Source organism: Micromys minutus (assembly GCF_963924665.1).
Source record: "Micromys minutus genome assembly, chromosome: 6".
Taxonomy (NCBI): domain Eukaryota; kingdom Metazoa; phylum Chordata; class Mammalia; order Rodentia; family Muridae; genus Micromys; species Micromys minutus.
In genome coordinates, this window is record NC_137975.1 from 12,447,568 (window position 1) to 12,471,955 (window position 24,388).

Consider the following 24,388-nt stretch of genomic DNA (forward strand, 5'->3'; position numbering starts at 1 on the left):
AAATGAGATGCATTATGTGGAAAATAGCTGGGAGGGGGGGCTAGGAGGGTGGGCATCTGTTTCCATGGTCAGCGATTGATGTCACGGTGTAAGGCACACTTATTGTGCTACTTTCTCAGACTATCTTCCCCCCTTCAGCCCACAAGCCTTGCTTATGACCCAAACGAGAGGCGGCTTACAGAGACAGACTTACAGCAGGACTTCTTGTTCCCTAGCATACCAGTTTTGATAAAATGCCCAGATTTGCCCACCTCCAGGGAAGTAGCTATTAATCTCACAAAGGGGCAGCGAGTTCACATTTTAGGTGTTTTGGGTCTTAGAGAGACCAGTTTGTCTGAGAAGAAGATGGTGAGGACAGAGCAGTTTGAGAGGGAGAAGGAAGGAGGAAAACTTGTGTAGAGTTCTGTCAAAATGATTCTGGGGAAACGGCGAAAGGCAAGGAATGGGCCAGAATGTACCAGAATGCACCAATCACAAGATGGCTCAGTTGCTGCTCTGGTCCCCTTCTGTTGTGTGATCTGAAGGTCATAGAGCTTTTAGGAGGCAGGACCTTGACAGAGGATGTAAGTCATGAGGACAGAGGTGGGAATAGAGATGGGCTTCACGGGGATAGGGGAGCTTCACGGGGATAGGGGAGCTTCACGGGGATAGGGGGGCTTCACGGGGATAGGGGGGCTTCACGGGGATAGGGGGGCTTCACGGGGATAGGGGGGCTTCACGGGGATAGGGGGGCTTCACGGGGATAGGGGAGCTTCACGGGGATAGGGGAGCTTCACGGGGATAGGGGAGCTTCACGGGGATAGGGGAGCTTCACGGGGATAGGGGGGCTTCACGGGGATAGGGGGGCTTCACGGGGATAGGGGAGCTTCACGGGGATAGGGGGGCTTCACGGGGATAGGGGGGCTTCACGGGTCAGAAGATAGCTTGTGGGAGGGGGCTTTCTCTTTTGGCCATGTGGGTTCCAGGCATGAACACAGTTGTTTGGCTTGAAGGAGGTACATCTCACTGGCCCAGATTTCAACACATTGCTTTTAGTCACCAGCTCTCTCTACATAGCCTGAGCTGAGTATTTTAAGCTTTAAACAATGAACACGGCCACTCTTTATGTATAGCCAGCAGCCCAGTGGCATCTCCTTGACATCCCTGGGGCAGATGGCACTATGTCTACTGGTAGGCATTTAGTATCTGCTGAAAGAATGAGATACATGGAGCCAGCGAGGTGGACTGGTTGGTAAAGTGCCTGCCCCACGAGTATGAGGATGTCTGATCCCCAGAACCCACGTAACAGAAAGCCAGGTGGTATGTGCATGTGAATCTGGGATACAGGCAGATCCTGGGGGCTCGCTGGCCAGGGAGTCTAGTCTACATGTCAGGTCCCAGGCCAGCGAAAGACCCTGTCTCAAAAGAATAAATAAAAAGTGAACAGCACTGGAGGAACAATGTCTGAGGTTATCTTCTGGCATCCCTCCCTCCCAACACACACACACACACACACACACACATACACACACAATGAGCTATAAGCTGAACCACAACAAGAATAATTAGCCATTTCCTCAGAAGGAAGGGCAGAATCTGAGATCTAGTCTTACTTGCTTTCCCTTCTTCTGAAGGAAGACTGGTAAGGAGAGTGTGAGGGTGGGGAAGTCATGTGACCCAAGCCGGTCTAGTAGACACAACCATGGGTTTGGGCCTGATTCTTCAACCCCTCCTGTCTTCCTCTATTCCAGGTTACAATGGGCTGTTGCTTTCCTGCCTGCCATGAGCAAGTCCTATGAGAAAGGCATCTCAGTAGCAAAAAGAAGACACGGGGACATCCAGACTGTTCCAACTGATTCTAGATCCAGCCATACCTGGAGGGTTTCACTTTCTCTCTTAACAGTATTTTGAAATGGTTTGCTTGAATTGTTTGAATCTTGTTGTTTTGTCTTTTGTTCCTGAAAATCCTGTCTAATTGAGGTGGAAGGATGAACATTCATCAGAAAAAAATCCAAGTGTATGTTTTCTCGTGTGTGTGTGTGTGTGTGTGTGTGTGTGTGTGTGTGTGTGTGTGTGGTGTATGTGTGACATTTGCATATGTGTGCACTTCCATGTGCTTCATGTGGAAACCACGAGTGCCAGGTGACTTCTATCATTTGCCTCCTTATTCCCTTCAGATAAGATCTCTCACTGAAATTTGAGTGTCCTAGTTTGCTTCCCAACTTCTATGATAAACACCATGACCAAAAGCAACTCGAGAAGGGAAGGATTTATTTCATCATATAGCAGTGCATCGCAAAGGACAGCCATGCAGGAACCTGGAGGCAGGAACTGAAACAGAGGCCACGAAGGAGCTCTACTTCCTGGCTCACACCCCATGGCTTCCTTAGCCTGCTTTCTTAAACAGTCCAGCACCATCTTCCCAGGGGTGGCACCTGATCAGTGAGCTGGACCCTCCCACATTGATCATTAAGGATGATGATAAAAAAAGAAAAAGAAAAAGAAAAAGAAAAAAACCTCACAGGCTTACCTAAAAGCCAATCTGATGAAAGCATTTTCTTAACTGAAGGTTTTTCTTTCCAGATTGTATCAAGTCGACAAAAAAACTTATCAGCACACTCAAGCCTGTCATTTTTTTTGCTAGACAGGATAGCCATAAAGACCCTGTGATGCTCGGTGGGACATGATTCCTACTGGAACAGAGCCTGCAGGGTGTGGGCCTCCATGGTTGCTGATAGTTTCTGTGGGCATAAGGCTTGTTTGTAAGAAAACATATATTTTACTTCATATTCCTTCTTTGGGAAATGTTCTCCCTGACAAGGTTAATGCCTTCATGATCATCAGAGACAGCACAAGTCCAGCAGACAAGGGTGTGTCTATGTTTCAGAAAAATGGTAAATGCTGAGACCTTCAGGACATCCCTTAAGGCTGTAGGAAAGAATGCTAAAAACATGAGCTCAGAATATGTAATTTCTTAATTATGTAAAATATAAGGATGCAATATGAATTCTATAAGGAGCTTCACAGATCTAAAGGAACAGAGGCAGCAGCTTATCAGAAAGATGCAAAGGAAGGAGATATCCAGGCCCAGGCATGGTAGGAGTGGTAATTTTAGGATTCCACTCAGATAGCTTACTGTCTATGTTTATCAAAGGCTGGCAGATCTTTGGATTCTATTGCAGTGTTAAAAAGTGTGCTTGCTGTCTCTTACTAAGAATCAAGGGGCTGGAAGGGTAGCATTAGCTGTCTTCCAGACGGGGTGATTGTTCCAGACTCAATACCATGAGCCACAATCCCCATGCCTTCTGGCCCACCAATGCCAGACTTCCTCCAAGCTATGAGACAACCAAAGAGGAGTACGGGGTGACTGAGCTGGAGGAATTCAACAACTCAGCGGTTGTGAGGACCACCGTGATCAACATGCCCAGAGAGGTCTCTGTGCCTGACCATGTGGTCTGGTCCCTGTTCAACACACTCTTCTTCAGCGCCTGCTGCCTGGGCTTCATTGCCTATGCCTACTCCATGAAGTCCAGGGACAGGAAGATGGTGGGCGATGTGATTGGAGCCCAGGCCTATGCCTCCACTGCCAAGTGCCTGAACATCAGCTCCCTGAACATCAGCATCCTCATGGTCATCATCTGCATCATCATGTTCTCTACCGCCTCTGTGGTAGTCTTTCAATCAATTTCACAAAGAATTCCACATTCTGGATTCTAGCTACCCTGTGTTCCACAATACACATCTGCCCCCACCCCTCGGCTAAGGCCTTACCCTTTATCCTATGTGTATGCAAATGTCTACAGTGGATTCAATAAACTGCACTTGGTGGCAAAAAAAAAAAAAAAAAGAAGAAGAAGAAGAAGAAGTAAGAGTCTGGGTTCGTGGGATGTTGATCCATGGAATAGTAAAACAGGAAACTGGGTAATGGCTGAATTACTATGTAAATAAAACACTAGGATTTTGGTCTGAAGAGATGAGCTATTCAGAAGGAGTTTTTAGAATAGCAAGAAAAGGCTGTCTCAAGAACAGGACTCACACATGCACACACATGCACACACACACACTCACACACACACACACACACACACAGAGAGAGAGAGAGAGAGAGAGAGAGAGAGAGAGAGAGAGAGAGAGAGAGAGGGAGGGAGGGAGGGAGGGAGGGAGGGAGAGAGAGATCTAGAAAGGTGTCTTGACCAGAGCATACTACGTCAGCTTGTAACTACAATTTGACTTCAAGCCATTCCTTTTGTTACTCCCAGACACCCCTTTCTCAGAACCCCTTTCCAAGCTAAGGCTGGTCCTTGGCAGCCCCACTTATATGTTTCTTAATTTTAAAAATCATTTATGTATATATGCGTATGTCTGTCTGCAGAGATGAAAAGAGGGTCCAGGAGCTGAACTTAAGGTGGCTGTAAACCACATGGTGAGGGGCTAGGATCTGAAATCTGTTCCTCTGCAAGAACAGTCAGTGTTCTGGACTTCTGAGCTATCTCTCCAGCCCTCTGTTAACTTTTCCCACCCTGAGGTGTCTTACTGGTTCACCTTGGGAACTCACCTCTCTCCGAGGAAGACATCTGATAGATTGATGAATGTGGGGAAGTCCAGGTCGTTCAAGACGGGGTAGGCATGGATGGGAACGAGCAAGGTGTCATCTCCCTGAGATCAGTGTGAAGAGAAGTTAAGTTTAGTTTTGGAAAACTATCATTCTGAACTTTTTTTAATCTTTCAAGCATTTCCTTAGGAAACCTCAGTGTTTCAAGTAAAATATTAGAAATACTGGGTTATTTGTGAGTGTGTATGTGTGGACATGTGCATGGGTGTGTGTACACATGTGGAAGCCAAAGGACAACTTTGGATATCATGGTTTAGGTGCCAATCGCCTTTTCATCATGTAGATAAGGTCTCTCATAGGAGTTAAATAAGCTGGGTGGCTGCAGGAGAAGCCTGGGTGAACGGGGTGGCTGCAGTAGAACCCCGGGATCCTCTTATGTCTGCTTCCTCCTCCTTCTCCCAGCAATGAGATCACAAGTACATAGCACCATGGCCCACATTCTTAAAAAGTATGTTCTAGGGATCAAACTCAGATCTTCATGCTTGCATGGTTAGTACTTTGCCAACTGTGCTGTCTCTTGACCCTGAGGAAATCATAATTCTTCACCACGAACAAAGCACAAAGATGTTTAAATCAAATCTTACTGGAACAGTGGTCGATATTACCCACAGAAGCTGAAGGTAATAATCCCCCGCCCTGCTGCTCTATGTGCTTCTTTTACATATAACCTGGGGCAGTTATAAAGGAAGACCCAGAGAAGGTCTGGTCTGCAAGGCAGAGTTGGAAGCCCTTCAGCAGAAAGTGAGCACAAACAATTCTAGGTCTTTTTAGTTTGGCTGTGGCCTTGAAAAGGGTCTTTGATTTCTCCATGTTTGTATGGTCCTCAGCAACGAGGGCACAGCTATGCTTTCCTTTGTGGACATCTTTAAAAGTTAAAGCAGGCTACAGCCTTAGTAAAAGGTGGCATCGATGTGGTCCATCCTTATTAGCTCTGAGACCATTCCCAGTGGCAGGAAATGTGCTGTGGGGCTCTACACCCCAGCTTCTTGACTCTGTGGGGGATCACAGCACTGAATATGGGGTTATAAAATATTTGATATATAATAGTAAAAGGTCCAAATGCACAAGGACTGAAAAAATTAATTTAAAATCAAGTGTTGGTGAATCTGAGATGTTTCTGATAATGCTTGCCCATGGTTCATCTCCTGCCGTCACTGCGGTCTGGGTCCTGAATACAGGACATGTAGACTTGCATCGTGTGTGCCATGAGCCCAAGCCACACCAGTCAGCACTGTCTGAAACATCCTGGCTCAGGTTCACTGTCATATATGATCAATGTGGAGTATTTATAAACTGTACATGTGAAACATTCTGCAGAGTATTTCTATGGGAACATAACATTTTAATTATGGGAAATGAGGACTTGGTTTTTATTGTTTCCCCTTGGTAGTGAAGCTATCTCACTTCCTCTGTTACTCTTTGGCGAGTATCAAGTGTAGCTTTGGATTGTATTGTGTTAGACTGTTCAGGATTTTGTGTATTTGTCTGCTTGCTTTTTAGTTTCATTGTGTATGTGTGTAGCGTTTGCACACATGTGTGTTGGTATACATGTCTGCAAACGGCAAGGGGGAGATGTTGAATGCCCTGCTCTATCTGCCTTATCCCCTTGGCACATGGTCTCTCAGTGACCCTAGAACTTGGCAGTCCCTACAATCCTCCTGTCTCTGTCACAGCATGGTGCTAGGGATACAGGCACACACATTCATGCCCAGGTTTTTACGTGGGTTCTGGGAACTTGAATTCGGTGCTTTGACCATTAAACAGTCTCCCTGGCCTTGACTTTGGTTCTTATACAGGTTTGTTCATATAGCCCGGGATGGATGTGAACTTGAGATCCTCTTCAGAGCTGAAATTACAGCGCTGAAGGAATAGGCCTTTAAAAAGGAAAACCAAAGGGAAGATCTCTTTAGCCAGGCCTTGCTACACAGATTATAAGCAATGAGAATATTATTTGAAAAAAAAAAAAAAGAAACTCATTTGTTGCAAATTTTGTAACCTCCCTTTGAGTGAGGCTAACTTGGAGACTTCTGATCTTTGAGAGATGCCTTTGACAGAAAGATGAGGAGGGGCGGAGGGGGGGTTCCGGTTAGGGGGGCTGCTCACTCAGGCCAGAGCTGAAGGGTGAGTCAAGAGCCCTGGCACACTGAGAGCTTAGCCAGCAGGCTCCACCTCCCTGCGGACTGCAGACTCCACGCCTGTCTGTGGACATTCCTGCTGAAGTCCCGGCGGTCACAGTGTTTATAACTGCAGAGTGGGAATGGAGTGCTATTTATTTTCTAGCTCTGCACTTAAAGGAGCACATTAAGGCTATTTGACAACGCTTTCACAGGGCCCCACCACCGCGGGATAAATGGAGGTTAGGCAGAGGCAGTGGGGGACTGCAGACGGGTGTCTTCCCAGGATCCCAGTGGCCTACCTAACCTCTTCCTAGTTGGGATATGGGCACAGCCCCGAGCTTACAGCCTCATGCACCACTCGGAAAGTCCTGGGGGTCGCCTGGCTCTTTCTCCTTTCTTTAAGGGTACAGTGTGTTAAGTGTTAGGCAGAGAGAGATCTACCAGCAGGCGATCCAAGATCACCATGTTCTAGTATCTTTCCAGTTGGGAGGAAGGCACAGCTGTGGGCCATCTGGTGTCTCTCAACACTGAGAACCCACTGGTCCGTCCAGCTGTCCTCTGTCCTCTTTCAGGATCAAGATATGAAGTGTCCCCTCCCCCTGCCCCCCTCCCCCAACAAATAGCAACTTCCAGAAACTCACCTTACAGTGAATGCGGATGCAGTCATAATAGTAACGCCATTCATCTGGAGAGAATGTAATCGTGACTGTGAGTGACAAGCCAGGGATGAGGCGATGTTCCTGGAAGGCAGGTAGGCTGTGTTGGGACAGGCCCTGGACCTGATGGACAGCAGGTCCCACTGGGGGTGGGATGGGGTGGGAGTGTGTTTGAGTGTGTGTGGGGGGCGGAGGATCTACACACTCCCACCCCCGCAGGCCAGAGTCAGAAAGCACACCCTCCCCACATCTCCCTCAGCAGGGTAGGTGACCAAGGAACAGTACCTTCTTTTCAAACTTGATCTGAAAGTATTTAGTCTGTGGCGGTAAGATATGGAGATGAGTGTCTTCATCCGAGATATTGGCGATATTCTGGGTGAGAGGAAGATGAGGAAGAATGTGACTTCCTCACCTCTTCATTGTGTATACCTTATTGCTTTAAAAATTTCAAAAGCCATGGAATGTGGGTTAGGAGGTGGCCCAGCCAATGGCTGCCGGGTAAGCATGGAGCATGAGTTCAGATGCCCGGCACCCTCAGAAAAAGCTGGGAGTGGCCTCAGCAGTTGGTACCTGTGAGCCTGATGCTGGGGAGGAGCGAGGGGAGGAGCCAGGAGAACCCCTGGGGCTTCCTGACCAGCACATCTTAGAAGAAGGGATTGGCTCCAGGCTCTGTGAGAGACTGGCTCAGAAAATATGGCCGAAAGTGACTTCAGAAGATACCCCACGCCCTCTTCTGGCTTTCTCCTGTATACATACAGGCAGTTACTTCAGATCTGTGTGGCTTCGGTGTCAGTGAATTACATTCAGTCATTTCACTTGTGGGCAATTTGCAGAGTTTCCTGCGCCACAACCTAGGAACGTCCTTGTCATCTTCGGCAAGAATGAAGACCATTCTCAGCAACTGAACTACCCACATTCCAGAAAGTGTCTACCTCACTCTGAGGGGACACAAGGACTGGGAACCCTTCTGAGAGACTGCAATATCACCAACGTAGGGCCAAGGCTCCTTGAAAAGAAATGGAGGCTCCAGTTGAACAGGGCAGGAAGCATACATGAGCTGGCTGCTACCTGGACCATCACATTCAGATCAAGCCCAAGGCTGTTAGACCAGCTTCCACGTCAAGACTGCGCTCCACGTGAACCTGAGCCCATGCCTGCGCCCGCCTGCGCCCACATCTCCATCAGCTCCGTGGTTCAGAACAAGGGGTCTCTCGGTTTGCACCACAGGGCTCGGGACAGGACAGGTGTTGTGTGTCCAGTCCATCAAGCCTAGAAGAATGAGTTAATCCTTGAACTATGGCGCTTGTTCAGGGTTCAGCTGCATTTACAAGTCAAGACTGTGAGAAAGGTTTTAGGTGGTGCTGGTATTTCTGAAAGAGCAATGGTGCTGCTGGCTGATGATTAGACCTTGGCTACACTGCTGCAGAGTCCTGGAATACAAGGATGATTTGGGACACTTTTGGCACAATGAAGACTTCTACTGATACTCAGGGAGGGGAAAACTTAGTAAAACAGTCAGTGTTCTCCCCTTGTTTGGCAAGACTCGTTTTGAAACTGGTATCGTCCATGAGTGTGAGATCTTCTACTGGGACATAAGCAACCTACACACAGAAAGCTGACTCTCTCCCTAGTGGTCATCAACTGCCTACAGATCCTTCAGCCTCATCTGGGGCCTCAAGAGCCTTTGCCCAAACCTTGTTGGAACTTTACTGGCTGGATCTTGGAAAGGTCTTGTGCAAGCGGCCATAGCTGCTATGAGTTCAATTGTGCAAAGACAAGTCGTGTCCAGAGGATTATCCCTTCCCCACTGTCTGGCTCTTACATTCTTTCTGCCCTCTATCAGTGTTCCCTGAGCTTAGTTAGTGGGTGAAGAAACAGGTCCATAGAGATACCTCGTCTGTGGCTGAACCCACACTTGCTTATTCCTAGTACCTCTAGCAGTTGTAAATGCCTTTGATAAGAGTATTAGGGTATTTGCTTTGGGCTTCTGCTTAGCTTTACTGATGGGAACAGGAAACTGGTTTTCCCAGCGTCTCCAAGAATGCTATTAAGATGAAATCATGTACTTTTATCTGCTTCTTGTTTGTTTTAATGTCTGATAGGATCGGTGTGGTGCTTTAGACGTCACACTGTCCTCCGTGAGTGAATGAACCTCCAGGTCAGCCTGGTGTGAGCTCAGAGTCTGTCCTCTGTTCACTGAGTGTCTTCTGCGTGTCAGGCATTGTGCTGGACTATGAGGAAGTAACAATAGAAAAAAAAAAATGCACGGGGCTGCCCTCCAATGGGGCAGAGTTGACACTTCAGGTCTTAAAGATTTTATCTTTGTGGGTGATTGTGCACCTACACGTGGATACCTGTGGAAGCTAGAAGGGTGTGTCTGATCCCTTGGAGCTAGAGTTATATATAGGTAGTTGTGAACTTCCCAACATAGGTGCTGATGTGCAGAAGCAGTGTGCACTCTTAATTGCTAAGCAGTCCCCTTGTGTTGTTTATGTTAATATCAACATATTTGACATGCTTGGTTGGGTCAGAGGTCATGCCTAAATCAGTCATTCTGGCACGTTCTGGAATGTGTACATTGGAGTGACCATTGTTATCCAGACCTAGACATATCTCTGGACAGGCATGGCACCTGACCAGAGCAGGCCAAAGGGACCCCTACCTGGGATGTCTGAGGAAAAGAACCTCCCCTCCCCTGGTGTAACCACACTGGTTTGGAAGAACACAGTCCTTGAATGTAGTCTAGACCCCTTCATTCAATCCCCTGTGGATTGGAACAAGTCAGTTAAGCTTTTGGAGCCAGGGGTTCTCATCTGGATAGCCCCTTCTCAGGACTACTGGATAGGACGGTCATAGTTTTAGGAAGGACGCTGAGATGGGTCCTTTGGCAGAATGGAGTCTGTTTATTCAAGGACACTGATGCCCTTTCTAATTTCTCTTCAAAGAACTGTCTTTCTGACTAAGTCCCCCTACCTCGAGTGTGTGTGTGTGTGTGTGTGTGTGTACTTGTATTCATGTGCGCATGTGTATATGGAGGCCAGACGTCAACCTTGGGTGTGTTCCTTAGTCATTTTCCAGTTTATTTTAAAAGTCGTGTTACACTTATTTGTAGGGAGGGTGAGCATGTGTCACGGCACCAGTGTGAAGGTCAGACGACTTCCAGGAATTGATTCTCTGTCCTCGGGATCCTGGGGAGCAAAAGGAGGCCGCCAGGGTTGGCAGCAAGTGCTGTAACCTGCTGAGCTTTGTTGAGGGCCCTACCTTAGATTATATGGGGGTCACATTTATGTACTTAGGGGAGGTGTGTGTCATGGATTGCTTATAGAGGTCAAAGGACAAATTGTGGGAGTTTGTTTTCTCCCTCTTTTATGTGAGTCCCACGGGCTGAACTTAGGTTGGTCGTCAAGCTTGTGGGTAAGAGCCTTTAAACACAGAGATATCTCACTGCCCACACTCAGTATGTTTTGAAATAAAATCTCTCGCTTTCACTCGGAGATCCATGACTCATCTGGTCTGGCTGGCCAGGAAGCCCCACTGTCTACCTGTCCCCACCTTCCTAGAAAATGGGCTTACAAGCCAATGCCATCATACCAAGCTTTTTGGCGCAGAGCCAGGAATTGAACTCAGATCCTCTTGCTTGTAGAGCAATCACCTTACCGACTGAGCCATCTCCCCAGCCCCTGCTCTGTATCTGAGTTAGTAACATAAATGCTTCCCTGACCCCATGCCCTTAACAAGTACCTACCAGAATCTGTTGGTGCTCTTTTTCTATCTCATAGCCTCCAAAGTGGACTATGCCTGGTCTGGCCTGGATGACCTTATTGTTCAGAAGCTTGGCATATACCTCTATAAAAGAAAGGTAGACACGTTCGTCATGAGCAATCAAAGAGAAAATTGCACTGAAGAACTTCTTATTGGTATAGGCTGTCTTCAGTTTAGGGTTCTTTAATCACAGTGGGTTCAGCTGCCAGTAAGATTGATTCTGAATCCCCAAAGAAACTGGACTGAGTCTTTTGTTTCTATTTAAAAAAAAAATATGTGTGTGTTTCTGTCTGTCTGTTTATGTCTGTATGTACCTACAGAGGCCACAAAAAGATGTCTGAGCCCCAAGAACTGGAGTTCCATGCAGCTCTGAGCTGCTTGGTGTGAGTGCTGGGAAGACTCAGGTCTGCAGAGCAGCACGTGCCCTCGGTGGGCCAGCCTTCTCTATCCCCTCCGTTCATCTGTGTTCATGCATGTTTACTGCCCATTACAGTAAATTTCTCTCCACGTATGTCGTGCATGTCTTTGTGCGCATGCTTGTGGAGGTCAAAGGGCAACCTCTGGGGTTATTCTTCGTGTGCTGTCCACCACGAGGTGTCTCACAGGCCTGGAACTTAGAAGGGAAACAAGGCTAGTTGGCCAGTGAGCCCCGGGGAGCTGCCTGCACCTGCTCCCCTTGTGCTGGAACTGCAAACACGTGTCACACAGACATGGGTTTTCTTGCTGCTGCTGGTGGTGGTGGTGGTAGTGAGTGTGTTTTACATGGGTTGTAGGGTTTGATTCAGGTCAAGAACATTACCTGCTGATCTGTCTTCCTAGCCCACGTTACATATATTTAACATAAAGGCTGCAAAATGAGAACATGAAAGACCCCTTGTTTTGTAGATAGAGTTACTGTTTCTGTGATAAAACACCATCGCCAAAATCAACTTGGGAGAAAAGGGTTTGTTTGGATTATGAGTCACATAATTGAGGGAAACCGAGGCAAGAACTCAAACTGAGCAGGAACCTGGAGGAGCTGATGCAGAGGCCACTGAGGGGCACTGCTTACTGGTTTGCTCAGCCTGCTTTCTTATAGAATCCAGGACCACCAGCACAGGGATGGCACCACCCACAATGTCTATCAACCACCAAGTAAGAAACTTCCCTGCAGACCTGTCTACAGTCAGATCCTATGGAAGCATTTCTCAGTTGAGGTTCTCTCTTCTCAGATGACTTGAACTTGTGTCAAGTTGACATTAAACTATCCAGCAGACCTTGGCAAAAGGTTGATAAATATTGGCATAAAAAATGCCTGGAACTCTTCTCTCCTCTGGAGCCACAGGCACAGATACAGACACTTGAGGGTGTCAGAAGGTGACTTGTGGCACGTTATAACATTAAAACACATACCCTTGGGTGGAGATTTGAGATGCCAATGAGAATACGACATGAAACTGAATGTCAAACCTCGTGTAACAGCGTTTTTGAGAGAGAGCCTGCTCCATGCAAATGCTCCAAAAGCCTGCACTAGAGCATAAAAGCCTCTACTCTGCATAATGGGGCCTTTTAGCTTCTAAACTCTCTCCCTCTCTGACCTACCTTCCCCTTCTTTGAAATATGCTGGCTTTCCTTCTGTCCCTGCTACACTGTGTGTGTGTGTGTGTGTGTGTGTGTGTGTGTGTGTGAACACATTCATGTGTGCTCCGGTGGAATGTCATTCCTTAGAAGCCACAGCCTTTTCTATCAATGGGGTTCTTACCTTCCCCTAGAACTCCTGATTCAACTGTGCTGGCTGTGTGTGACCCCTTCTTTCTCCTGTCTCCGCCTCCCAGCTCTTGGGGTCACATGTACAGTTTCCCATGCCTGGCTTCCTAAAAACCTCGGGTTCTGGAGGTAGGACTCAGGAGGCCCGGCTTGTGTGCTTCACTGACTGAGTCATCCCTCCCCATGCTCTAGAGCTCACCAATATGGAGCCAGTGTTCCCACTGTGTCGAAGTAGAGCTGAGACTCACAACTTATGCACAGCAGGTCATCAGCAAGCAAGCAGCTCTGGCCAGTGAGATGCTCACTTTTTTCTTCTTCTGTTTTAAGTCAGGGTCTCCTGTATCCCAGACAGCATCAAGCTCATGATCTAGCCAAAGGGTGATCATGAACTACGAATTCTCCTGCCTTCATCTCCTGAGTGCCAAGTTACAGATGTGGGCTAGCTACACACTCGATTTATGGGACGCAGATGATGGAAACCAGGGCCTCTCGCATGCTAGGCAAGGGCTCTAACAATTGAGCTACAACTCTAATCCATTTCAGATATTTTTCTAATGCTAACTTTTAGAATTTTGTGTAAGGGTCACAAAGCAGCTGTGCCCAGAAATGGTTAAATATAACACTGTACTTCACAGCCTTAAACTGACCAAACAGCCCTGTGGGACAGATGCACTTCTAAGGTTTAAGGTGGGGCTGGAATGATTGGTGCGTTTGTTTTGGGGGTGTGGTTAGTTTTAGTTATAAACTTGGCACAACCTACAATGACCTGGGAGAAGAGTCTCCATGAAGGATTGTCTAGATTCTAGAGTCTAGATCCAGACTCTAGATCAAGTTATGGTAGAGAGAATAACTCGCGTGTTGTATGGATGCATCACCTGTCAATTAAAAAGCCTATGGCCAATGGCTTAGGCAGGAAATAGAGGTGGGATATCCAGGAGGAGAAAAGAATTCTGGAATAGAGCCAGGCAGGAGATCTGCCCGGGAAGGTATGAGGAGACAGAAACATGGTACCTAAGCACAGGTAACCAGCCACGTAGCCAAATGCAGATTACAATAAATGGGCTATCTTAAGTTATTATTCTAGTCAGAGAAGAGCCTAGCTATACAGCCAAGGAATTTGTAAATATATTTTGAGTCTGAGTCTTATTTCTAGGAGCATGGGGCTTAGAGGAAGAACTGGGCCTTAACTTCAACAAGTTTGCCTTGTGGACACGGCTCTGTGAAGCTGTCTTGATGTAGGGGGACCCAGCCTGAAACTGTGGGGACACCATTCACTGATTTGGGGATCCTGGACTGAATAAAAGAAACCAGCTGAGCACAAGCGTGCATTAATTCTCTCTCTGCTCTTGACTATGGGTATGATGTGACTGGCTGCTTCAAGGTCCTGCCTTGAATTCTTTGCTTTGATGGACTGTGAGCTGAAACAGACCCTTTCTCCCCTAAGTTACCATTGTCAGGGAATTTAATCACAGCAGTGGAAATGAAACCAAGATGGGGTGACTAAACATGACAGTGGGGAGCTGGACACAGCTCACCACTGGCTGAATGCCCCTCTTCTCTCACAAGGTGTCCACTTCCAGCAAATGATGGGACCTTCCCACATGTCAGCTGCTCCAACTGTGAGCTGAAATGGAATGTTTTCAGGAAGTTGTATGACCCTAAGACAAAACTCTCCCAGAGCTATAGTTGTCCCTCCTATCAAGCTACAGGGTTTTCCAGAGGCTTTTCTGTATGTGATGCCCATGAAAGGGTGGAATGAGTGTCAGAAAGAGCAGAGTGACCCAGGGGGCTGAGGATGAGTCAGGCAGGACATGTGGATAGCAAAGGTGTCAAGTCAGGCAGCTCAGGGTGAGGTAGAAAAGACAGACAGGAAAAACTGGGGGGGGGGGTCATGAAAAGGGAGGAGAGTCTCTCTAGCACAGAAGCCAGAGTCCAGCACAATTAGCAGTTGCCCAAGGCTTTTCTACCCTCCCGGCTATGAACCTAGGCTTTTCTGAGCACAGAAGCCTATTGACAAGAAAAAACCATAGAATCTGCCCGTGTAGATCCAGTGGTTTCTTGTTTTACTTTGTTAGATTATAGCCCCATCCAAGAATTGCCAGAGTCGCCCTGTTATGTCTCTAGAAGAAATAAAAGGGACAGAAAAGAGTTCTTGTCAATCTGTTGAAATGTATCCTGAAAGCCGCCAGAAAGACATATCTGTCTACTAACAAGGTGGTTAATTACAGCTCTTCCTCCAGGAACCTGCCCACACTTGGGTTCATGTTTCTCCCTGTGACTCTCATGGAGTTGCCCAAACTAATGCCTGTGTCTTGGTTTCTGCCAAGCACCCCTCTTTCTCTTAACCCTTGTGCCAAAGATGTTATTAAAATATATCTTACTAGTTACATTTATCATTAAAATATATGTTGTAATAATTTATACCTGCTTCCCAAAGTGGATAGCTCTGACATTTTTTTTTTCTGTCAAAGAAATTGAGTCCTGGTTTGGCCCAAGTGAGGTACCCAAAGATTAGGGGAACTCCTCAGGCTCCTCATGAATGGCCTCATGCTTGTCAGAACTGTGATTGTCCAGCACATGGAGCTGTTGAGAGTATTCAGGCAGCACAGAGATGGGAGTGAGGGCTCTAAAGGGAAACGGAGAGTGTGGTCCTGAGGTGAGAAGCATGGTGATCCCAAGACTGGCTGGGGATGGAAGTCGTCTGAGATGTTACAGACGGATATTGGACATTGGAGGGCCCGCCCTGGGGTTTCTAGGTTCTTGCATCCAAGAGCAAGGAATTGTGTCAGGAACACGTGAGTGGCAGTAAAACAAATAGTCTATTAAGAGAGAAAAGCACTTCAGGAAATGGAAGGGGTGGGGCTGGGGAAAGGTCAGAGGCTCAATGGTGGATGAGAAACCACAGGCGAGGATTCTTCCAGCCCAGTGAGGTGGGCTTTGGGTCAACCGAGCAGCAGTCATGTTTTCTCCACATGTCCGGGGCTTGTCAGCCTTGGTTGGAGAGTATTCCAGGCTTTCTCTGCTCCATTGTTCTTTTATTTAAATATAAATGCTGTGTGCATGTGTGTACGTGCATGTGTGTAGACAGTACAACCTTGGTTGTTACCCACTGTCCACATTGTTTTGTAAGGCAGACTCTCCTCTTTGGCTAGGCTGGCTGACCAGTGAGCCTCAGGGACCCCTGACCCTCAGGGGTCCTCCTTAGTGTTGGGGTTACAAGTGCATACTACGCCCTTGTTTTTTATGTGGGAGCTGGGATTCGAACTCATGTCCTCGTGCTTACAGGACAAGTGCTTAACTTACTGACCTAGGTCCCCAGCCTCATGTGCCCTGTTTCCCATCCTACTTTCCTTCCACAGTGGAACAAACAGGGACAACATGTGACGAAATGGAAGTCACTGAACTTGTGAGTAATTTTTCCCACAAAAATCTATTGTTTGGAGGCAGGAGAAATGGTTCCGTGGTTAAAGGCACTTTCAGCTCTTCTTGTGGACCTGAGTTTGCTTCTTAGCACCCATCCTGGATGGTTTACAAATGCCCAAGGCATCATCGACACCCACAACACATGTGCCATATACATTTATACACATAAACACATATACATAAACATATGCATAAATGAAAATAAATATTTTAAAACATCCATCATTTAAGCATCTAGATCTAAATAAAATTACCAGTCTTACTAACAAAAACTACTCTGAGCCGATGCAGAGTGACCGTATGTGTCAGCACACATAGGGATGCACTAGATCAGCGCCCACAGTCCCAGCTCCCTGCACTCTGGGTCCCCTGGAGATGTGATCCATAGGTGAGGGTTTGCTACCCACTTACTGGATTCTAGAAGGTGGTTAGGCACTTCAGTTCTTTTCTTGGGCTCTTCCACCAGGCTTTTCAAGAGGAGGGGTGACATCTTATCAAAGGGTTCTTTTGCGTGTTTTAGTTCCAGCATGGGACTTTTCACAGCTGCCATCTCCTCATGAAAAATGGAGCTGTCTGTCGAGAGTCAAAGGTTATTTCCTGGGAAGAGAACAGGAGTCCTGGAATTATCATGAGAAATCACACACATATTTCTTCTCGGTTTTTGACAAATGTACCTCTTGTCTCTACATGGTGTGCTGCGGCTCCAGCCCTCCCTGCCTCTCATGTACTGGACACTGCATTCCCACACAGGGCTGCCTCATTAATCATTTGACATTACACACCATAACCCAATATGGCAACATGCTCCAAACTCTCCCATGACTCTCTTGAGCTTTTCTAAAATGTGTTCCTGAGATGCTTCTTGGACACATGATGGGGGAGGGGGAGAAAAAGCTCTCAAGTGCTAATAAATTTGGAAAGAGCCCTAGTTTTCTGTTGTTAATAACAAGACATCCTGATCCCCCCCAAAAAAAATCAATGTAGGGGAGGAAAAGGTTTATTGGGCTCACAACTCCATATCATCAAGGGGAAATTGAGGCAGGAACTCAAACAACTAGTCACGTTAATACCCACAGTCAAAGCAGAGAGAAAACGAATGTTCTCACACAAGCTATTTATTCTCTTTTACTTCCTAGCTTTCTTCACTCTTACACAGTTCAGAGCCTAGGGCATGGTGCTGCCCACAGTAGGCAGAGTCTTCTCACATTAATTAACAACCAACCAACAGATAGCCAGAGGCCAATCGGGTCTAGATAATTCCTCATTCAGACTCTCTTCCCAGATGAGTCAAGTTGGCAGTTAAAAGTCTTCTTTCTGACATGTCTGCACATCACATCCACAGAGATGTGAACAAGGGTCCTTTCAACATATTAAGTGTTTGCAAGATACAGGCATTCATATGTCACATCCTGGACCTGTCTGCTAATAGATGATAGAGGGGTGATGGAGCTTGGAGATGGCCTGTCACACAGACCTGGGACATTTTCAGTCGACAGTCATTGGAAGTCCACTTTCCTCATACACACCAATCCCCAACCCCCATTCTTCTCACTATTTCAGATGTCGTTTGGCATTAACAATTTATTGCATTGAAACAGAACTTTACAAACTCCACATTTTGAAAACCTTTTATTATGTTGTGGGAATGGTGAGGGGCAGAAGTGCACATTCGGAGGTCAGAGGTCAAATCTGTGCGGTTGGTCGTCTCCTCGCACTGTGTGTGGGTTGTGGGACTTGATCTCGGGCCATCCGGGTTACAAAGCGAGCCCGTCTACCTGCTAAGCCTCCTCACTGGCCCCCAATCCCACATTTTCGATATCATGCCCAACTCATGACTCCCTCAGACAAGCCAGGGGGCTGTCTGGAGAATCACCTGAAATTGTAGGTAAAATCAAGGATGCACTTTTGGGAGTTTCGCTTTTGTTTTTTTTCCTCGAGAAGTCCCAAAGCTTTTGATAAGACACAAGAGAATGTAGAGCTACCGTGAGGTTGTCAGTACAGTAGCTGAGTAGCAATCATTTCCAGAAGTAAGTTGGGCCAGTGTCCTGATCAGGCTGCATAATCCTCAACACAGCCCGGGGGAAACCTCTTAACACCCACACCCCCACACACACACACACACACACACACTCTGCCTTCGAATGCCTGCCCCAACTTCACCCCCAACCCTACTGCTGCTCTTGGTCCCATACAGCCATTATTTCCGGTGGGGTCTAGTTGGATTGGGCCCCACCCTGGCTAATTCCCTCGTCTTTCACGCCAACCCCACACTAAAGGGGTAGGTAGAACGCAGATTCACTCCTACCACCATTATTTCATTGGGCCTCACCTCGTCCCCACCCCTACACGATCCCTAGATGAGCATCTAGGGGATCTGCCCGGGGGCTCCCGCTGTTTTAGTAGCCTGGTGACCACCTTGGGACACTGGAGCCACAAATCCGAAGCCTCTTACCCTGCAGACGATAGTTCCGGGGCGGGCGCGCAGGAACCTAACCAGAGCGTCGCCAATGACAACGCGGACGCTTTCCCAGGATGTGCGAGGGGACCTCCCCAAACGGCCGCTTTGTGGGGGAAGTTGGCGGTTTCTGTTCTGGGGAGAGGGCTAACTTCTTTGGTGTCTGAGCAGTATGCCGAGCCCGAGAAAGACCAGAGAACGCCACTTACTTATACGGAGAACTAATGGATTCCCAAAGCAGCAGAGAAAGTTTGGCTACCCTGCTGGCTGGGCAGCCTGCCTGAGCAGATGGGGGCGGGGCCCCGGCACAGTGGGCGGGACCTCCTGTCCAGTCTGCCTGTTTCCCCTCCCTCCCAGGTTTACACTTTGATTCACGGTAGAGTTCGCACACTAGCAACTTTAAGCAGTACGCTAAACAGAAGCCCCCCCTTCTCCTACTTCAATCATGGTCAAGTCTCAGTCAATCTAGTTTCATTTGTACTTTCTATTATTTTGAAGAAATTCCCCCACATTCTCTCACGTGCTTTTAAAAATAGTATATATCTTTTACTTCTTCTTTGACGATTTTAAACATGTAAACAGCGTGTCGATTATATGCACCCCAGCCCGGGCCGAGAGCCCTCAACGCATCCCCTCTCCCGCCACATCATCTCTTTTGTTAATAACCCACTGACTCCAATCAGTGTCCCCTGCCAGAATGCTCACCTGACCTTGCACAGGTCTGATCACGCAGAAAACGACGGCTGCAGGGCGTTCACAGGTGCAATGCCATGTCCCAGCCAGAAGACAGCAGTCCACAGCACTCCTGACTTCCGTTCTTTGATTTTCCTTGAGCGTTGGGTGGACACAGATGTTCCATTTAGGCTTGAGCAGCCAACAAACGCTTATTCTAAGCGTTCGGACTACTTAGGGATCTCGGCATAAATCAGTGCCTACTCCCAAGAGCAGTTTCTCTGGCCAAGCTTAAAGGCATAACTAATCCATGGGTAGAAGCACACTTATTGAGAAGGCAGTATGGCAGCGTGTGGTTTAGCAAAACAGCAGTAGCAGGTCCTTAGAGCACTCACACCCTGCAGGCACCAGCTTTTGGCTGCGTTTACAGAACCAGACCTGAACTACTTGTGGAGAAGATTGTAAGTCTAATCCAAAAGCATTGGAAGTTTCCAGCGCCCATCCAAAATTCTCTCTTTCTAGCTTCTCTTCCGATCTCTCTCTTTCCTGTGTTTACAGTCACGTGTGAGGACACTTTAGATAACAGAGTGTAGTCTCCTGTGCTGGATGCAACCTTTCCCCATCTGGAAAGGTTCTTTGTCTTTTGTTAGTTTGGTTTGGTTCTACTTTTCCCTCTCTCCTTACCACCATTTCTACCTATTTATAAAACAAAACAAAACAACCAGCTAACCAACCAAACAAACAAACAAACAAAAACTCATCTTGGGGCTGGAAGGGTGGCTCAGTGGTTAAGTGTGCTTGCTTCCAAACCTGATGTTCTTAGTTTGATCCTTAAATCCATCAGATAGGAGAGAAGTGATTCCTGTAAGTTGTCCTCTGACCACACACACACACACACACACACACACACACACACACACACACACTGCCTCTACCTCTCTCATGTTGGGGTTGTAGGTGTGTATTGCCACCACACCCAGCTCCATCTTTATCGAATATAACAGTTATATCTCTTTATATGTCACACCCATCATTGCTTGTGTATGTGCGTTGTTTTTGGTTTTGAGACAGTCTCTGGTATCTTGGGCTAACTTAAAACTTTAAAACTTTGCTATGTAGCCAAGGTTGGCCTTGACTTTTGCATTTCCCTGCTTCCACTTCCCCAGCTCTAGAACTGCAAATGTGCACTGATTCTCCTTGCAAATGCAGTGCGGAGGGGCAGCTGGAGGGAGTTGTGTATGCGGGGCAACCATGCTACATCCATCCCCGGCTCTTTGCAGACCCTTAGGAGAAGAGCCTCATGTCTCGTCTCTGGCTCTCCCATAGCCCTTGATGCAGTTCTTAGTCCACAGCGATCGCTCCGTTACTGTTGACAGAGAGAATGAACATCATCACTGGGAGCGCTCACAGGCTGCTTTCTTTACGTGTGTGTGTGTGTGTGTGTGTGTGTGTGTGTGTGTGCCCCAACAGGACAAGACTTTAGGAGAGCAGGCAAACACCCGTCTTCCAGCTCTCGTGCCCCTTCCCCTTGACATGGGCCACAAGATGTTCCCATGGACTTATGTATGTAGATGTGTATTGTGCTGCATTTAAAATGTGAACATAGCATTTTTCTTAGTAAAAACGGATTTCCTCTTATATATAGAAAATACCCTCATGGCCACATAGTGATTAGCGACAGGGCTGATGTCATATGTGGCCACTGTCTGTTGTCAATGTCCACTGTCTCATAGCAACTCGGTTCTAGCAGCATGTGCTTCATCCAGGCCAAGGATAGATGCTTGATGAATTTGGAGCGGGGCACGTCATCTAACTCTGGGTACCGAGACTCTAGCTACTGGGAGAAGCCTGTAGACAGTTTTCTCTCTGGTAAAAAGGTTAGACAGAGATATACTATTGCACTAGGTACTTTTCCCATAGCCATGACAAAATGAACATCTTTAGAAAGCATGGGTTCCTTTTGTCTTAGTTCAGGAGTATAGTCCACCGGGGGGATGGTGTGCCAGTCAGTGTGAGGGGTTGGTCACTGGGGGATGGTGTTCCAGTCAGTGTGAGGGGTTGGTCACTGGGGGGATGGTGTGCCAGCCAGTGTGAGGGGTTGGTCACTGGGGGGATGGTGTTCCAGTCAGTGTGAGGGGTTGGTCACTGGGGGGATGGTGTGCCAGCCAGTGTAAGGGGTTGGTCACCGGGGGGATGGTGTGCCAGTCAGTGTGAGGTGGTTGGTCACATTCAACCCTCAGTCTGTTTCAGCCCAGGATTCCAGTCCATAAAAAGGTGCTGCCTATACCCAGGGTGTGTGTTCACATTAGCCAGTCTGAAAAGCCCCTGACAGACAAGCCTAGAGATTGGTGTCCTAGGTGATTCTAGATCTTGTTACATTAATCATGAGTATGAACCTCTACCATATCTTTCTCTTTCTGAGCTTTGTAGCTCATGTTCTTATTCTTAGAGCTTCAAATACCTGACATATAAATGATTTCTAGTGTGTATGTGCGTGTGTTCGGGTGTGTGCCCACATGCATTTATGTGTGTACATGCCCATACATATGTACATGTGAAGACCAGAACATGACCTAAGCCATCGGCCACCTTGTTTGCCTCTAACTGGCCTGGAACTGACCAGTTTACCTAAAATGGCTGACCAGCAAGTCCCAAGCAGCAGCGCTGAGTTTACATCTGATTAAACTATGCTTGGCCCTTGTTATATGGGCCTGTGAGGATCAATATCTGAGGTCCTGATGCTTGTAAGGCAAATACTTTACAGAGTGAGCCCCCCTCCCCCATCCACACTCCCAATCTGATTTCTACACCCTTGGCGATCACTCCGTGTGGCTGGCATGGAAACGTGTTAAGAATCTAGAATGTCGGGCTACCTGAGACCCCCTGAATCAGAAACCGAATTTTAGTAAACTTCCACCAAGATATTTGTGAGCTCATTAAAGTCTGAGAATTCTGGACCCAAGGATGCTCTACAATTATGGCTGGTCTAGATGGTTAATTACTTCCTTTATCCATGCGCATGTTGCAGTTGGCATTCACAATGACCAGACAGAGAGGTGCCCCAGGCCCCAGGAGAATTCAAGGAGAAGAGCAAGACAACAGGCATAGAAGCTTGTCACAAGTTTCCATGGAACAGGAGGGTCATTGATTCCCTTGTTTAAATCTCTCTGGGGACTTCACACTGAATGGGGAATAAATTCAAAATGCGTACCATGCTTTCGGGGCAAGACAGGACTTAGCTGCCTTTCTTTTTGCCTCCCTACCCAACTGCCCTTTTTTTTTTGCTCGGCAGTGCAGTGACTTAGACCAACTACTGACCCATTTTACTCCCATAGAGAGCTAGAGACCCTGTCCCTTCTTCTTGGATCTTCATTGACCTGTGACTCTTTTCATTGTCCAGTTGAGCTCCATCTGAATTTAAGACTTCAAAGTTTCACACCGTGGTTGTTTCAAGAAACTAATTTTGTGATACAAGTTTATAATGCAACATCAAATAGTCAGAAACTTGACTGACTCCTAGCCAGTTTCATTTATGCACCAGGACCCCAGCCAGGGAATGGTGCCACCCATGGTGGGCTAGTCTTCTCACCTCAGTTAATGTGATCAAAATAATTTCTGTAGTCATCCCAAGAGACTAACCTGGCTCAGATTATCCTTCATAGGTGTGCCTGAGTCTTCTAGGTGCTTCTAGATCCTCTCAAGTTGACAGTTAACACAATCATCACACTTGATATTTTTTTCACACTTGATATTTGAATATACTGGTAATGATTTCTGTGTTGAAACTTTTTTTAATGTGTTAGATTTATCTCTTGATCCTTCTAAACTCACATATGATCTTTCTCCCATTCTTGCTCTCATAGTTTCAAATAAGAGGCAGCAGGGGACTGGAGAGATGTTGCTCATAAAGAGAACCTGGGTTCAATTCCCAGTACCCACTTGGTGATTCACAACCATGTATAATGGCCAATTCCAAGGGATGTGAAGCCTTCTTTTGACTTCACAGGCTCTAAGCATGCATATACATATAAAACACATAAAATAAAACAAACTTTTACTTTTATATATAATATATACTGTCATGTATATATATACATATATTGTTCATTGGTGTTTTGCCTCCGTGTGTGTGTGTATGAGGATATCAGAGTCCTGCCATGTGGGTGCTGGGAACTGAACCCTGATCCTCTGGAAGAGCAGCCCATGCTCTTAACCACTGAGCCATCAACTCCAGCCCAAAAAAAAGTCACATATTTAAAAAAAAATAAAGGAAGACAGAGCAAAGAAAGCTTGTTTCCCCTTCCCAGTGGTTAGAGCTTCAGTTTGAAATCTTGGACCACATCCTCCGACGGTGAGACTGGGCTGCTAGCTGGGAATCTCAACAAGGCTCTCAGACAACTATTTATATGCTCTTAATTCTTTTCTTCCAATAAATACATAAAGCAGCTTACTAAACTTATTCTTGGACAATCCCATACATGTATGTAGTCCTTTTATTTTTATGTTATTTGTTTTGTATGTGTCATGGTTCACATGAGGCAATCAGAGTCTAACACCGAGGCCAGGTTTCTCCTTCCTCCCGGTGGGACTTGGAGGATTTAACTCCGAGCTCTGCACTCAGATCAGGTTCACTGATATATTCACTCTCTCTGTGTGTACGTGAATCTAACGTGTTCTCTCTGAACCTCACCAAGTGCTTTTCAGCTTCCCTCTGTATAAATCGTTTTCTTCCATCTATGACTTTTTTGGTTTATGACATGCTGAGTTTAACCAGGGCCATTTGTGTAACCATACAGAGCTGGCGACAATGCCAGTCCCTGTTCCACATAGTGATGCTGAAGATAGGCATTTATCCCCCACTGAATAAATGAAAAAGTTGAAGCCTCTGGAGTTCAAGTAACTTGCCCAAGGTCCTAGTACTAATTGGTTGTTAAGTAGGACTTGAATCCAGGTTTTAGCTGTTAAC

General features: G+C 46.9%; 2 protein-coding genes across 2 annotated transcripts in view; one reads left to right on the top strand and one right to left on the bottom strand.

Annotated features, from left to right (window-relative positions):
• Positions 1-16,845, bottom strand: part of CFAP221 (cilia and flagella associated protein 221) — a gene marked incomplete at both ends in the record, with an annotated part of 71,711 nt that extends 54,866 nt beyond the window's left edge. Inside the window, 5 exons of the mRNA XM_080918617.1 lie at positions 4,535-4,635; positions 7,350-7,448; positions 7,650-7,736; positions 11,110-11,210; positions 16,707-16,845. Of these exons, the coding sequence (XP_080774743.1) occupies positions 4,535-4,635; positions 7,350-7,448; positions 7,650-7,736; positions 11,110-11,210; positions 16,707-16,845 (527 nt within the window). The remainder of the gene's footprint in view (positions 1-4,534; positions 4,636-7,349; positions 7,449-7,649; positions 7,737-11,109; positions 11,211-16,706) is intronic.
• Positions 3,262-3,696, top strand: LOC308422152 (interferon-induced transmembrane protein 2-like; the record flags this gene model as incomplete). The annotated part of the gene is made up of 1 exon (XM_080918618.1): positions 3,262-3,696. One exon carries the CDS (start codon positions 3,262-3,264, stop codon positions 3,694-3,696), a length of 435 nt encoding a protein of 144 aa, XP_080774744.1.
• Positions 16,846-24,388: the final 7,543 nt, after the last annotated feature.